We start from the raw sequence: 17275 nt of genomic DNA on the forward strand, positions 1-17275 counted from the left end.
CTGGGCTGCTAACTATTGCTGTAGTCTGTAAAATTGCTCAGAACAATATAATAGGGTGTGAATTTGTGAATATGTCCTTTTGCTCTCTTGACCAAAGCGTAGCTGATAGCCAGGTCCCTACCCACCCCACCCCAAAATACCATTCTGATCTTCTCATTGTTAACTTTTAGTGCATTGTGTTCGTTGTAGTTTCCCTTGCAGTTTGTTAAAGGTGCTGACGATTGTTACGAGACCCTTGTTCCCCCTCACCATTTTCAGAGAGGTTTGACAACCAGTCTGTCTTCCCAAGGAACTCTGGGAATTGTAGGTCTGAGAGAGGAATCTGAGAGCAACTCTCAGCACCCTTTTTATCAAGCTACAGTTCCCAGGATTCTTTGCAGTGGGCGAGCCATGGCTGTTTAAATCCCTCCTGCGAAACAAGTTTTCAAGAATGAGTCTGGGCCTTCAGATAAAGGATGCATAGAGCCGCATTATTTTCTCCTGGAGAAACATAACATATTTTTGTTTAGACTTGGATTTGTGTGTGATTGTGCTTTACCTATTCCTGTTTGGAAGGAAGGCTGCACTGTGCAGTGTGATCTTCGTTGCCAGGTAAGAATTGATGGCATCCACACTGCAGACTGAAAACTGGCTTCCACTTATTGACCACGGTTTAGCGTGACACACAGATAGGTCCACTGTGTCCAATAACATCCGATTAGAAGTCCAGAGGATTATGATTTACGTTAAATATACACTTACAGCCATTATTTATACCATTCTCTTCTGGGTGGAACAGTTCTAATTTTGTTTATAATTGTGTATTATTGAAACCCACCTCGGGACCTTATGGTGAAGTCCGTATAATTTTTTTATTAATACAATCAATTGCAGCAAAGAAAATAGGATCGGTTGTTAAGACTAACCTGTATTGCCTAGCCTGCCATCAGTGCTGCAGATTAAAGAACACAAGACTTCGTCTTGCTGGGTGAGACTAAAAATAAATCCACTTGGCCATGTGTTTTTGGGAACCGCACAAACAAGTCAAGAAGGCAGCAGCTCTCATCTAATCCCAGCATCTAGCCTTAAACCATATGAATCTAGTGACTGTTTCCACATATTGTGGTAATGAGTTCCATAAGTCAATTGACCCGATTCTTAAGCAAATAGCTTTCATAGGGTGCCTCCCCTAACTTAAAGTATTACCGGGGAAAGGGGGAGAGAATACCAGCTGTTTCCATGCTGCTCATAATTTTATAAACCTCTGCCATGTGCCTACTTGGAGCTTTTTGAAAGGAAAGGAAGAATGCTCCATTTTGTTTTCTTCCTAGGGAATCTATTAACCACTTGCAGAAAGCATATCTATCTGCGAGTATGCTGTTGCTTCTTAATATACCTTTTAGTGGCCAATCTTGATCAAAATTCTGCAATGGCAGGGAAAATAATGAGTTGTTTTTGTGTGTGTGGTGTTGTGTTTTTTTACAGTACGTAAGATGAACTTGCAGTGGTCTGGTGCAAATTTTGTGCATCTTCTTATAAAGAAGCACTGAAATAAAATAAAATAAACCAAAACAGTTCTAGGCTAGAAGGGAACTCATAAAAATCTAAACTGCAGTCAGAAGTCATACCTGAAATTTTATCCTCTGGCAGCTTCCTTCAGCTATTGACCAGAGAAGTAATTAACTCCTGACCTTTCATATCTGCCCATAATAGCAACATCCCATTTAGAAACTTGGAGAATCTGCAAGCTGAGTTATAATATAGTTTACTAGGGGGCTATTTATAACTGGTGCTAACAAGGCTTTGCATACCCTGCTATTTAAAGTTGGGAACCTCATATGTCTAAACACCGCTCTAGAAAACATTTGCCGGAGCAATACACAAATGGAATCAAGTGCTGGTGTTGCACAGTAAAGAGCAAGGGTTGTGAGCCAGGAAGTTATGGGGCCAGAGGTCAGCTTAGCTATTAATTCGCTGGGGTGGCAGCTAGACAGGCCCCTGTGCCCTGGCCTCATCCTCATTTTACAGTTCGGGAGGGGGTCAGCAACTGGGGGCCTGCAACAAAATGCTGTGCTGCAGAGTGTTTTGGTACAGGTTCAAGTCACTCAATTCCACCCTCTCCCCACCACATCCCTGGTTTCCTCCAGCCAGCATTCTATACCACATATTGCATGCTCAGTCCTTTCTAGTCTTTTTGGCCCTCCTCCTCTGCCGTAGGGTTTTTTCTTTCTTTTAAAAAAATAGCTCTGCAAATGTTGGATCGTGCAGACCTTCGGGCTATTTTGGCAACATAAGTAGTGCCACACACAGTCTGAACCACAAAAATAGAAGGAATGATAACTTGGCTTGCCTCTTGTGTGTCTGTCATGGGGTCCCAGCACACAGGAGGCAGTGTTAGAAGCTCAGATTTATAAGCTAGGCGCCATATGGCTCCTTAAACCAGGGTTGCAGCCTCCAAAATGGAATGTCTAGTTGCCATTTTTCGGCCAGACGGCTTGAAAGTCTGTTGTTGTTGTTTGTTTCCTGAAATTCATTCTGATTGTGCTGGTTGTTGTTGTTTAGTCGTTTAGTCGTGTCCGACCCTTCGTGACCCCATGGACCAGAGCACGCCAGGCACTCCTGTCTTCTACTGCCTCCCACAGCTTGGTCAAACTCATGCTGGTAGCTTCGAGAACACTGTCCAAGCATCTCGTCCTCTGTCGTCCCCTTCTCCCCCCTTTCCCAACATCAGGGTCTTTTCTTCTCATGAGGTGGCCAAAGTATTGGAGCCCCAGCTTCAGGATCTGTCCTTCCAGTGAGCACTCAGGGCTGATTTCCTTCAGAATGGAGAGGTTTGATCTCCTTGCAGTCCATGGGACTCTCAAGATTTTCCCCAGCACCAGAATTCAAAAGCATCAATTCTTCGGTGATCAGCCTTCTTTATGGTCCAGCTCTCACTTCCGTACATCACTACTGGGAAAACCATAGCTTTAACTATACAGACCTTTGTTGGCAAGGTGATGTCTCTACTTTTTAAGATGCTGCCTAGGTTTGTCATTGCTTTTCTCCCAAGAAGCAGGCGTCTTTTAATTTCATGACTGCTGTCACCATCTGCAGTGATCATGGAGCCCAAGAAAGTAAAATCTCTCACTGCTGGTAAAACATAACAAATAGAATTCTACAAGGAAGTGTTGCTAGTGTGTGAAAATGGTCAAGATCCATAGACCTCCAGATGGTGGAGATGTCAGGCGCCATCGTGGAGTCTGGGCACCTTCACTTGGTCGCAGGTAGGCGATAGCCAGGTTCAAAATGTTATTGGCACCTGGCTAATTTCGAACTCTGAGCTCAAGCCTCCTGGTAGGTGCACACATCTGTAGGAATAGAAAAGCCCAAGGTACTTTCTGAAATATTTGGAAAACGTTTTGACGTGTCCTTTGTTTCGTCCCGCAGGCCCATTCACAGACGTCGTCACCACGAACCTGAAACTTGGCAACCCTACAGACAGAAATGTGTGCTTCAAGGTGAAGACCACAGCACCACGCAGATACTGCGTAAGACCCAACAGTGGGATTATAGATGCAGGAACGTCAATTAATGTGTCTGGTAAGTTATTCTGACATAACAGCCCCAACATTGCAATGAGCACGGTGATCTCTTATTTAAGGAATCCCATCCATTTCCCCAGGTGCGCTTGCTTTGCCTCCTGGTATAGTAGGACAGCAAACAGAGAAAGGGAGAGATGTTAAGTAAAAGCTCTGTTTTTTATTAATTATGTCGTTTCATTTATGAAGCGATTCATTAAGGGATAATGAAAAATGAACTTTACAAAGCAGGCAATCCATTTTCGATCATTAATTTTAAAATGATTTAGAGCAGATCTGCTGAACTACAAATACTGCGCAAAACCAATAAGGAATAAAAACTTAAATGAAAACAGTGAGGTACAAAAAGATAATTATTATAGAAAAATAATGGTTCAGTTAGCAAATGAGGAGGACTCAGTAGCAAATGGTGAATATTGTATTTTCTGGCGTATAAGACTACTTTTTAACCCAGGAAAATCTTTTCAAAAGTTGGGGGTTGTCTTATACGACGGCTGCAGCAGCAGCTCCTGCAGCAACTCCCCACCAAAGGATAAAATGACAGCAAATTAAATCAGAGGACACCAAGCTCTCTAGATAAAGCAGAAATACACTTGAAAATTGGCCCCCGAAGCCCCCGGCCACTGGAAAGTGGAGCGGATTTCTGAGACGGACTGGAGACTGGTTTTTTAAATTTTTATTTGGTGTGTGTTGGAAGAGGGGTAGTCTTATACAGTGAGTATATCCCAAACACTATATTTTAACTGGAAAAGTTGGGGGTCGTCTTATACACCCAGTCATCTTAAACGCCGGAAAATATGGTACATAAAGCTGTCTGACAGTCAAGCTTCTATCTGCTCATACTGTAGCAGCTCTACAGGGTCTCAGAAAGAGGTTTTCCGTATCACTTCCTATGTGATCCTGTTAACTGGAGATACCAGATTGAACCTGAAACCTTCAGCATGGAAATCTTGTTTTACTTTCCAGCTGTTCTATTGTCTCATTCCCTTGTAGCGTGTTAGCCTTACTGGGACAGGACAGAGTGTCCAAACTGTTTAAGAAAGGGTGCCAGGTTCTCAAGCAATGCAAGGCCGTATTTTTAAAGGGCCATGGTTTGTAAGTCAACAACAAACCATGGCTTCAGATGGTAGCTCTATTAAAACAATAGTTTGCTGCTGCGCAATAAATAGTTGGGAGTAGGTGAACTTAGTAGTGACTTGAGTGGAAGATTAAACACATGCTTAAATTAATCTCCTTGATTTCAGGGGGATTTTAATGCCTGGTTTTTGGCAGGTTTGTGCTGTTAGCTTAATACAGGCCTGCTCATCTCTTAACCGTTATCAGCTGATTTTAAGAGCAATTTAACTTCTGGAATAAAACAAGTATAGATAATATATGACCTTTTAAGCATGCTAAGTCTGTAGACTTCAGATGCTCAATAGGACAGATGGAAATACTAAATCAATTTGGTTAATGTCTGCCTTAATTAAACCATCAGCTCTGTTGAAAATGTGCTCTTCAGCTACACTTTTATATGCATGAGAATTGCCACTAGTTCCTTGGTGCTCAAAGATCTGATTGCAACTAGAGCCTTATTTTGTAATGCACAAGGCTAGTTCTTGGTACACTTTTCTGCAATTATTTCTTACAAACAAATGCATGCAGTGTCTTTCTCTTCAGCTGTGGGTATTACTCTGATTGGCTGCCAAAAAAGGTTATTTAATTTTTCTTTGTAAAAATTTTGTAGAACACTGTAAAACTCTTTACTACCCAGTGCATAAAATAGGCAGCTTTTAAACCTGCGTTTTAAACTAGGTCTGTTTGTCTCCTGGGTAATGTACCTTTCAGCAAGCATTGTCTGTCAGACTGTGATGGCCACCTTTAAAAAGCCATGTTGGCTATTTCTCTATTGAAAGGGAAGGCTTCACCTGAATGCTTGTTTAAACCTGGCTGATAGCTGCATTGTGAATATCACTAACAAATACAACTGTTTTTGGCCGAAGGAGACTTAGATGCATCTATAGAATTCTACTGTATTTATGGAATTTACTGAGCAGTCCTATGCTGAAATAATGTGTGTTGTGTTTTGTGGACTTAACTCCCAGGTAGGATTGCAACCTCAAAAGTATAAATGCCTTCTAGAAAGGTATGTGGGGAAGAGAGGTGACAAGATTGACCCCCAAGGGAGGGAGGTATCTGGTCAGAAGGATAGCACATTTTTCTTACACCTCCAGCCACTTCCTGAGTGGTTTAACTGTTCCTCTTGCCATGGAACTGTGGGAGTTTTGTAGGGCTGGGAGTTGAAAGGAGGTGGCTATTCCCCTTAAACTAGATTTCCTAGGATTCTTTGAGGGAACCCATAACTGTTAATAGTGGTATAATGCTGTTTTAAATGTATGCTTTAGATGGGGCCTAGATCAGAGGTCACCAGAACAAGGAAAGCAGCAATTCACAACAGCTTGTGCTCCTGTCATAAAGATGCCAACCTTCTCTAAATGCAAATTACACACAAACATCATATATGACTGCAAGTTTACACAGAAATTATCCTCTAATACAGTAGATTGTCTTGCACAACAATTTTCATACTGAACATTTTGGAAGAGTAAGACATTGTCTAGCAAAGGCATTTCACTCATTCCAAAGGAGAAGACCTTTCCATAGGATGTTCTTCGATGTTCCCTCAGATTTTCTCCCCTTTTCCATTGTAAAAATGGGGGGAGCCTGGGAGGAAGGAAACAAAGAAATCCCCCTCTCCCTGAACATTTCCAGTCCTTTTGTCTACTTCAGAAATAGAGAATCTGTGACTCTTTTGATGATGATGATGATGATGATGATGATGATGATGATGATGATAAACTGCAGCTCCCTTCATCCCAGACAATTGGCCATTTTAGGCTGATAGGGAGATGGAATCATAGAATTGTAGAGTTGGAAGTGACCCCAAGGGTCATCTAGTCCAGCCCCATGAAATGCTGGAATATGAGGCCAACAACATCTGGAGGGCCACAGGTTTCTTACCCCTGCTCTGTTCCTACCACCAGTTCCCAAATGCTGGTGGCAGACTGTTTCTCTGCTTAGTGGAAACTCGTTAAAACTTCAGCAGACTTGAGCGTTTATAATCTGTTCCCTACGGCAGTGATGTGGGCTTTCCAGAAAATTTTGAATTGGAAAATTTCCTATGCAAGTTAGGATAATTTCCATAGCACGATTTGCCTCAGAAAACTTTCTGATCTAATTTATCGTGTCAAATTTACTTGCATTTAGTAAACAAAACTAAAAATGTAAAAAGCTGCCAAGTTTGCCTAATGCCAGATTTGTGATTGGCACCCAATTTTTTAAAAAAATTCCCAGCAAAATAGAGCAGTGGAAAATTTATTGTGGGTAAATGCCTCTGGGCCTCCACCAGGCAGGTAATCCAGAGCTCTCATGTACGGTAGTTTGAGCGTTTCCATCTCCATTATATATGACTGCAAGTTTACACAGAAATTAAAAATAGGAGCCATATTATATAAATTAAAAGTAGTGTCTTAAGACAACTTGATTCGGCAAGCGATCCTCAGTGTGTTCCAGACTACCATCAGCACCTGATGACATTGGATAGGCCATTTTTTGTGTTCTTTGTCATCCAGTTGTCACTCAATTTACGACCCCCCACCCCTCAAAAAAGCATGCTTGGAAGAAACAGTGCTCACCTCATTTCCACTGTCATTTGGGTATATATTCTCAGTGGCAGTTTTGCAACTTGGGGCTCATATTTCCCCCCCCCCCTTAACTTTATTTGCATTAGCCAATGGCCATAGCAACATAAAACAAGCAATATATCAATTAAAAAGACAACAATGGATATAAAGGACAATCAAATGATCAAGACTATCGTTCAGATAGTGGCCCTTAATCTCATTGCACCCTCGATAAACCTAGCAACCTTTGCTGTTATCTGATCATTTTGATCTGATAACAGAAAGAACAATGTGGCCGCAGATGGGCAGCCTGGGATGGTGAGTAGAAGTGGGGTAATGATCTTATTTCTCAGGTCTTTATAAAGGGGACAGGACAGGATGGGGCTCATATTTATATACTAATTGCTTGCTCGGGTAGAGGATAAAGAGGTGGTTTGTGGGGGGTTGTAAACTAGCTTATTGCACAAAGGTAAAATTCATATCCATTGCGCTGTCCATTTTCCCCTTCCTTTTTTTCTGCTCCCCACTGGCCATGTGACCCACTCCCCTGAAAAATAACCAGAAGGAAATGTTGGCCCTCTGGCAGGCAAAAAAATGTCCCCACCCCTGTTCTGAACCTTCCTCCTTCAATTGCACATGTGTTAATGGAAGAAGGCCTGAGAAACCAGAGTTTCAGCCGCCTTGTCAGGTTTTTCACATGGGAGTTCTCGGTTCTGCCACAAGTGAAGGGGGTGGGGGTGAGGATTCGCATGCTTTGTCTTTCACAGAATGACATGGCATTTAATTGTTAGCTGGCTGAATCAGTAATGCACTTAAAAGAGTCCATTTCCAGGACTGAAGCTGCAGGATGCAAGGATAATCAATACACTTTCAACCAAGCAAAGGGTTATACCCCTCAAAGCTAGCACAGCCATTTCCATCTCCTCCTGGTGTTTGCTGGTTTAATTCTGCTTCGTAGCTCCCCGTAGCTCCCACCTGTGCTGCACCTTTAAGCAGCTTATTTCTAGCGTCCTTGGGAGCATGCGGTCTTAATTTCGCGCACGGCCTTCTGCAAAGCATGCTTTAATTAATACTTGTTTACTTTTTGTCCTGCACAGCCCCCGAGGGCTCGTAGCTAAGACCATAAAATAAACTTGGAATGACAAAGCATCTAACTGAAAGCTCTTCCGAATACCGGATTCCAGCTACTGCCTCCACCCTTCTCCCAGCTGGGCCAGAGCCACCAAGAGCCAGCCCAGAAGAAGACTTTATTATTATTATTTTTTAACAGCGCTGCATGAAGTTGCCTAGGCTCTGGTGAGATTCCAAGGGAAGGGAATTCCATAACTGGAGCAGCTATTGAGAATGCCTCTGTGCAGATCAGCAGATAGGAATGGGGCAAACCTCAGTGCTGTCAGCAGTGTTGGAGATTATGTCACAACACGACAGGGTGTTATCCGTTGCATATCTCCTTACAGATAGTGGTAAAAGCAGATTCCAAGGAGAGCGCTTGGTTTTATTAAGGGACAGCCTCTACAGATCTGTCAGAAGCTTGCATGTACAGTGGTACCTCAGGTTACAGACACTTCAGGTTACAGACTCCGCCAACCCAGAAATAGTACCTCGGGTTAAGAACTTTGCTTCAGGATGAGAACAGAAATCGCGGGGGCAGCAGGAGGCCCCATTAGCTAAAGTGGTGCTTCAGGTTAAGAACAGTTTCAGGTTAAGAACGGCCCTCCAGAACGAATTAAGTTCTTAACCCAAGGTGCCACTGTGTAGAGAGACTGTTGCCTGCACAAAACTGCAGCAAGATACCGCTCATAGTTGCTTAATCGAAGATAAACACAACAAGGGAACAGGACATGACGAAAGGTAATGGCTTCAGACCCAGGATTAAAGTGCAAACTATGGTCAGTCCTCACCGTAAGATAGCATATGAGTGCTAATGTAATGGCTTAACGGTTAGATCTAGCATGGAAATATCTGTTCCTAAAAAACGGAGGACGGGGAGTGTTACCCCATGGCAGGAGCTCAGTTAAGCATTTAGCATGCAAAGAACTGTGTGCATCTGGAGTGGCTGAAACCAGAATCCATCTTAATGTCAGGTTGATCAGATGTCAGCTTGCCATACAACTGGCAAGCCAAATATTGTACGCAGGCCGTTACTGCTTGGGGTTTCACTGTTTTGATCATGGAATCATAGAACTGGAAGGAACCATCTAGTCCATCTAGGGGACCATCTAGTCCAGCTCCCTGCAATGCAGGAATTTGTTCCCCAATGTGGGGCTCGAACCCACGACTCAGAGATTAGGAATCTCATGCTCTACTGACAGATTTTCCAAGCAGCAGCTGTTATTTCTGTATTTTGAAGGTTCTGATATTTTATAGATGTTTATGGTGATTTATAGGGATGCGAGTGGCCCTGTGGGTTAAATCACAGAGCCTAGGACTTGCTGAACAGAAGGTCGGCGGTTCGAATCCCCGCGACGGGGTGAGCTCCCGTTGCTCGGTCCCTGCTCCTGCCCACCTAGCAGTTCGAAAGCACATCAAAGTGCAAGTAGATAAATAGGTACCACTTGGGTAGGAAGGTAAACAGTGTTTCCATGCGCTGCTCTGGTTCGCCAGAGGCGGCTTAGTCATGCTGGCCACATGACCCGGAAGCTGTACGCTGGCTCCCTCGGCCAGTAAAGCGAGATGAGCGCCGCAACCCCAGAGTCGGTCACAACTGGACCTAATGGTCAGGGGTCTCTTTACCATTACCTATGGTGATTTATAAGCATTTATTTGATTTACTCTTGTTTTATCTTTTATTGTGCTGGGCTCCTTTTTGGTTAAAGCAGTGTTTCCCAACCATGGGTCACCAACTGTTTTTTTTTTTTGACTACAACTCCCATCATCCTTGGCTAGCAAGATCAATGGTCAGGGATGATGGGAATTGTAGTCCGAAAACAACCGAAGACCGAAGATTGGAAGCACACTGGGTTAAAGGGTGATTAAGAAATAGAATAAATGTTAGCCACGAATAGGGAGAAGTAAGGATGGCATCCAACTAACGTATCTTGTCAGGATTTATGCTGGTGCAATGGAATTTGTCCCCAGGCTTCCCATCCATGCATTCCCTAAATCTGTTCTAGAGGTTCCCTCAGCCCTTTGGAGCAGATTTGAGGAGGGCTCAGGACCCGCTGGAGTGGGAGTTCTGTTGCACGAACATAAACCCTTGCATGGACAGGACGTGTTATTTGGATGCTGCCCCAAGGTCTGAGTTCCCCTTACTGAGTCATCACGGGGCTCGTGTGTGATCTCCTCGTTTCTTTCCTCGGTGTCAGCTGACACGCACTAGGGTTCCTTAGCATCACGATGGTTAGCAGCAGAAATCATGCAATAAATTTTAGATGATACCGCTTAGAAATGCAGCTCGCTCTTCTTCCCTCCCTTAAAGCTATCCTTAACTGGAATGCAAATTGCCCGGGAAAGAATCCCTATCTGTTGGGACTCTGAAGTCCATTGCATGCCTGCACTTCAGTTTCTTAGGAAATGGCTGGTGTATTAACAGCACTGTCAGCACATCCGTTGTGCACGTTCTTGTGATTTGTCATGGAACTGCTTAACTCAGCCCTTTTTCCCTTTCAGAGTGTTTCGCTGCACTGCTCTTGCTATAATTGTCTCTTCTCAAGTTCCCCTGATGCAAGGAAGGGGTCTTCAGAAGACTGTGGGAGCCTTTGGATTCCAGAATGAAAGAATACAAGTGGAACCTGCAGTAAAAAAAAAAATTCATTGTGGAGTCCTTCTGGCCAGGGTGCCAGCCAACCATTCAGGACACTCTAGGAAGCTCCCTCCCCACTTCCTGTTTTCTTCTGTTTCTCACACCCTTACGCTCAGTCCTCATTGGATTCCTTGAGTGCTGACAAGGATGATTGCAGACAGGTCTCCTTTAATAGAAGAGCCTTTTCAGGCTGGGACACCCCAGAGACTCGCCTGGCACCAAACGTCTTCCCCCCCCCCCAACCTGTTTATTTGCCCTGGCCCTTCAGTTTCCAGGTTTCGCTAACAGTTAATGGATTTTACTGGTTCTGCTGCTTTGGTTAAACTGGAAGGGGGCGTAGATAAATGTTTAAATACCTGCTTTTTAAAAACTACTTAGGATGTTGCTACAACTGGCGAAATTCGACAGTCCCTCTCAGTCTGTTTGTGGTCCTCTGCTTTGATCTCCTCTTGACTAGGGGAAATCCAAGGAAAGCCACTTTCAGTCCTGATAAGCCATGCAAGGCTATGGTGCCAAAGTCCTTAAAGGGCACCCCAGCCTGAACCGCGGCATTGCCAAGGATGCTAGAGTAGAGCACTGGGAGTGTGTGCTGCAGCCCCGACCACCTCGTGCTTAAAGTAGCATGCAAGCTCACTTGGTTGGAACGTGGTGATGATAACATCATGGTTGCAGGTTCGATCACCGCATCACCATAGTTTCAGGTTCGATCTCCCTGCATCGCAGGGAGTTGGACTAGATGGTTCTCTGGGGGCGTCCCTTCCAACTCTACAATCCTATGATTTTGCCTGCTGAAGAATTCTTCAGAACTCAAAAGCTTACTGATTTGCATATCTTGGGATCTCCCTGAGAAATTGCAGAACGTGAGGAACCAGCTTATGCTTTCAAAAGACATCTTTGGATGGCTGCAAATGACTGCCCTGCTACTTAAAGCCGGGGCTGCCCCACACTGTGTCCCTGCATAGCTCCTTTCCTCTACCCGGTCCTTCTTTCCTGCATAGACTCCCGGCAGCCACGCATCTCTTCTCACTTCCTGTTGGCGTGGAAATCTCTCGAATGCTTCCAATACAAGGGGAAATGCAGTAGGGGTTTCCCCCTGTCATAGGTGCATCGGAGTAGAAGTGGATTAGGGCCTGGTGATTTGCAGCAGGAGCTGGGCGATGGGCTCACATCTGTTTATATACCGCTTGCTGTGTGGAGACTGGTGTGCAAGGTCTAATAAGTTGAGCCGGCATATCTGATCTGCAGGAAGTGGAAAAGGCACGTTGAACTGGAATGTGTCCTTGACTATAGAGCATTGCATAGATTTTCAGGCACGGCTTGGCCAAACGTCTCATTGCGACATGCCTGTTGCAAGCCTAGATTCAGATTTGGAAAAGCTGAATGTTCTGTACTCTTAAAACATGTTTTTGTTTTTTTCTTTAAACAAAACGTAGTCTGTTGCTATTAGCAACAACTTAGTATGTGTGCACCCCTCACATAGTAGCCTTGGCCTTGTTCTCTTTCCTAGCTTTGGCTTTTCCTTGCTGCATTACTGCACGTTCTTTACATAACAAAACCCTAAGCTGCTGTAGAAAATCATGGGTTGCTGGACATGGTAAGCCTTGCTGTGACTTGCCTAGTATGACTTGAGCATGCAGGTTCTGGGCCACAGCTTGTGGTTAGCGAGGGAACCAGATGAACCAGGAGTCAGGGTTCAGACAGCACACTATGCCATAGTTCAGCATACCACGCTGTACGGACAAGTTCCTAAATTTTCCATTCTGGATGTTTTGTAGAATTCCCTTAGCCGTGGTTTGTGCCAGATGCCTAGGGTTGTGATAACTGGTGGAACAGGCAGCAAAGGAATGGCTTATGCCGACAACTCAAATGCTTTACACATTGGCGCTGACTGTAGCAGAAACAACACACAAACCTGTAGCCAGGCTTACATTCGACTGCAAAGGCCTCCCAATTTTTTGGCAGGGGGCAGACAATTTTACCGGAGACCTCAAACAGAAAAGCTATTATGCCCTTAGATGTAATCATCCGTGGATGCTTGTAACTGGAAATGAGGATTAGACCAGGATTTATAAGGGAGAAAAGAAGTGATATAAACCAGATGATAATAGTGAAAAATGTGAAATTGAAGAAGTTGCTTTTCTTTAGGGGTGGCTGACATTTGACTGTCTAGGTCACTAAACTACAACTCTATAAACTACAATGGCCATGTTGGGTGGGGCTCGTTGGAGTTATAGTTTAGCAGCATCTGGAGGGATGCAACGTAGTCACCCTGGAAATTTCAGGTAGATAAGGACATTTTGTGTATGAACTCAAGGCGCATACAATCACCAATTTTTCCTTGATGTGGACACAGAAGCACTGCTTTTGGCTGCTAGGGAGGACTCTCCTGTAAGTGTGTCACTATGGGAGGGGTGCAGTCAACAGGAGAGTCCCTGCTATTCCGCTCATTGAAGAGGAGAGGGCATTTGTTTGATTATCCTTACAGCAAAGCATTTGTGCGCTCTTCCCTCCATGCATGAGGGGAGGAGGCACGAAGCATCTGTCTTAACGGTTTGTAAAAAGAAGTAGCAGCTTTCCATTTTTCAGAGGTGAGAACCTGGTCTCTGCAAACAATAGCTTATTGGGGTAATTTGAGTAAATGCCACCCAAGAAATAACATTCCTACACAAAGTGGAAGTATTTCTAACCGCATTCCCTTCTCCCATTCAGCAGTCACGGCAAATGCCCTTGCGCTGCGCAAGTCTTGATAATTATGTAGCTTGCAAGTATAAAAAAGCTCAAGCGTTTTCATTGTGCAACTGGGGTTAAGCTTCTGAAACTAATGTGGTGGTGCTCCCAGCTTCCTTGCATCTATCGACGCTGCCAGGAATTGCTTCTGGGGACGAGCAAAGATGCACTCGTGGCAATAAATGCCGTGGTTCTAATGGCAATGATTTCTCTTTTCAGTGATGCTACAGCCTTTTGATTACGACCCTAATGAAAAAAGTAAACACAAGTTCATGGTTCAGTCGATGTTCGCACCTCCCGATACTTCAGACATGGAAGCAGTAGTGAGTATTGAGAAATGGCTTATCAACGTGCTGCGTTGTTTTTCTTCTGTGTGAATAACACGGCAGAAAGCCTTTTAACAAGAGCCGACGAGTTGTTTAAAGTGCACAGTGTAATAGCGAGATAAGACGGAGCACCTAGCGGTATAAAAGGGGGTGGGGGCTTGGACTGGAAGTCAGACAACCTTCAAGAAATGAAAATTGAAATAGACAATCTGGATACCTTTGATTGAATTGGCAGTCTTGCTGCGAGTGCCGATGCCTCAAGATTCATAGAGGTCTGTTGAGGAGAAACCTTATTTGCTCACTTATTCACTTCAGGAAAACAAGTTAGGCAACTGGACTGTGCAAGCATATTTGGGCTATATCCTGCTAACACGTTATCTTGGTGCAAGGATTTTCCAAGGTGCAATGGAACTTCATCCCCTCTCGTCCCCGCATGCGTACCCTAAATCTGTTCTGGGGGGTGGGATGTGCTTTTTTAAAATTTTGCAAAAACAGATCCCAGGTTTATTCTTCCTTAAAAGATGAAGAAGCAAAACAAATTCCTCCCTCCCTCCCCCACAGCTTCCAACATTTCTGGACATTTGACATTTCTAGCGTGAACCAAACCATCAAGAGGGATTTGTAAATAATGTTGGCCCTGTGGCATGCTTGAACACTGCAAGTGCACTAATGTCACTCCCACATCTAGAACACCCTTACAGCATAATGTAGGAATGGTGTGGCTTCGTATTCTTCACAGAGGAAGGCAGTGCTGGCTGAGCCACTTCGGAAAATTCAGGGTACCCTTATCCATATTAGGTTGTGGTTAATACCTACGGATTTTGCATCTGTTTATAGAGTTGGATGGTATCGCTGTGAAAAGTACAGATGAATCTTGCCCAGCGGCAAAGTCTGCAATTTATTTATGCACGTTTATTTATTTAAATATTTACGGACGGCCTTTCAGGGATTAGCTCTCTGAAAGTGGCTCATTACGTATTAGCATAGGGTTATATCCAACGAAGTCATTCCGTTAGTGCAACAATATCTTGCTTGTGCAACAGGACTTTCTCTTCCTCTTCTCCCACATGTTGCCATGCCCCCCCCCAAGATCTGTTCTGTGGGTTCCCCCAATTCTCTCAAGCAGGTTGCAGGCCATGGGGAGATCAGAGGGAGGGGAAGTTCCATTACACAAGTGGAACCCCTCGTGATAACGGGGCAACTTCATTGCATACAACCGATAATGTTCACTCATCATGTACCGTATTTTTTGCTCTATAAGACTCACTTTTTCCCTCCTAAAAAGTAGGGGGAAATGTGTGTGCGTCTTATGGAGCGAATGCAGGCTGCGCAGCTATCCCAGGAGCCAGAACAGCAAGAGGGATCGCTACTTTCGCTGCGCAGCAATCCCTCTTGCTGTTCTGGCTTCTGGGATTCAGAATATTTTTTTTCTTGTTTTCCTCCTCCAAAAACTAGGTGCGTCTTATGGTCTGGTGTGTCATATAGAGCAAAAAATATGGTAATTGCCAACAACAAATCCACAATCTGTAAAGCAGTAAAACAAATGCAAAATACTCTAATAGCAGCAGGAGAGCAGTATAAATACAAAAAACAAGCAGCAAAGCCTAAGATTGTAAAAAGAACGCCAATTACATTGAAAAAGCAAAAATGTTTTTTGGAACCAAAACAAGAATATGCGGATCAGTTGTATAAATAGCATGTCCCTTTGACCCTAGCTGGTAGCATTAAAAGATATTTAACTCTTAAAGTATGGTCCTGACCATGAACTTTGAATGAACATTGCTTATGAGAACTGGTTGACAGACCAAAATACCCTTTGAATTGAGCAGAAGTCATTTGAAATAATCTGGAAGGCAGTTGCCAGTGTCCTAATAACCCTCTCGCACACACACAAATGGAAAATGTCAGCATTACCTGTTCTTTAATTTGCAAACTTGCTAACTAGGGGTGTCACCTCTGTGGGAGGCTGTGGTTAATCCCAGTGGCTTGCATTTGTGAACGATTTTGCCCTTTACCAGAAGCAAACAGCAGTTTGCGATGTTCAGATTGCTTCTGGGGCACATTGCATGCAGCCCACAGCCAAGCACAATAGGTGGAACCAGTTGGCCTAGCTAATAGCAGTCCCACTGCATTTTTGCTCAATGGCATGTGCTCCTCGTGGGAAACAAAAAGTTATGCAAGTAGAACTAGCCTGTGCAGTTCGCCCTGTGCCATCTGGGAGCACACTGTGTGAATGTTCCATCCGAACGCTCGCTGTTTGCCAATAAGCCAAGCCAAAATCTGTAGGAGCAAGCCTCACCCCTTTCTCCCCAGGCAAATCCCTCTTATCCAAGTGGATAGCTCAACACATTAGCACATGGTGCTGATAAGGGCAAGGTTGCAGGTTCAATCCCCGTATGGGACAGCTGTGTATTCCTGCATTGCAGTGGGTTGGAGTAGATCAGGGGTCAGCAACCTAAGGCCCATGGGCCAGAAGTAGCCCGTGGAGGTCGTTTGACCAGCCCACAAGCCGCCCCCGAACCAAGGTGCGCGCTGCGCTAAACCGGCGCATCGACTCGCTTCCGCGGCATTGAAAATCGTGTCTGCGCAGGTGCAGACACCGAAAATCACAGGGGTGCACGCGATCGATCCAGCCCACGGAGGGATTTCCGTGGGACCGATCCAGCCCAGGCAAGATAAACCTTGCTGACCCCTGGACTAGATGATCCTTCCAACTCTGCAGTTCCGTGATTCTCCCTGCCCAAATCCGCCAGCGAAGAGTTGCATGGAGTGGTGGGCATGCGCCAGCCAGCTCTAATTCAACACCACCCCACCATTCCTGCTTCAAAGCAGAGAAGGCCTAGGGAGTGGGGAGGGGGGTACTTTGGCACTTCATAGTCAAGTCTCTTCAAGTGGAAAGATAGCAGGCGTCCCTGCATGACTTCCCAGCTACCTTCGCCCATCTCTGCAGCGTCGCAGTCGGAGGGAAACGCCGGCTGTTCGTCACATTCAACAGAAGATGACACCATGCTTGTCATGGCTGGGAGATTCATTAAAGCCTGTTATTGGCTCTTCTGAAACTTTCTCAGAAGTGTTTCAGAATGCTAGATATACATTTCCATATTTATTTATTTTTACGAATGATCCATGAAATAGGGGGGTTTCACTTTGCTTCTGGAAGGTATCTTGGACATTGGAGAGACATCGGTGAAACAAACTGCATAGTACTGAAGAAGACTTAATTCTTTTAAAATTAACTTTTTCTTCCGTTCTGTGTGT

At 44.4% G+C, this 17275-nt stretch overlaps 1 protein-coding gene and 1 long non-coding RNA gene across 2 annotated transcripts in view; one reads left to right on the forward strand and one right to left on the reverse strand.

Moving 5' to 3' along the window:
• The window catches only part of VAPB (VAMP associated protein B and C), a 44077-nt gene that overhangs the window by 20557 nt on the left and 6245 nt on the right, over positions 1–17275 (forward strand). The window contains exons 2-3 of the mRNA XM_083619174.1: positions 3409–3561; positions 13911–14014. Coding sequence (XP_083475300.1) covers positions 3409–3561; positions 13911–14014 — 257 coding nt within the window. The remainder of the gene's footprint in view (positions 1–3408; positions 3562–13910; positions 14015–17275) is intronic.
• Positions 10154–17274, reverse strand: LOC310764892. The gene is made up of 3 exons (XR_014549328.1): positions 15932–17274; positions 14235–14291; positions 10154–10953 (listed from the first exon to the last, which is right to left on the reverse strand). It is a non-coding gene; the product is annotated as an uncharacterized lncRNA (long non-coding RNA).

Source organism: Podarcis filfolensis (genome assembly GCF_964270895.1).
Source record: "Podarcis filfolensis genome assembly, chromosome: 6".
NCBI classification, from domain to species: domain Eukaryota; kingdom Metazoa; phylum Chordata; class Lepidosauria; order Squamata; family Lacertidae; genus Podarcis; species Podarcis filfolensis.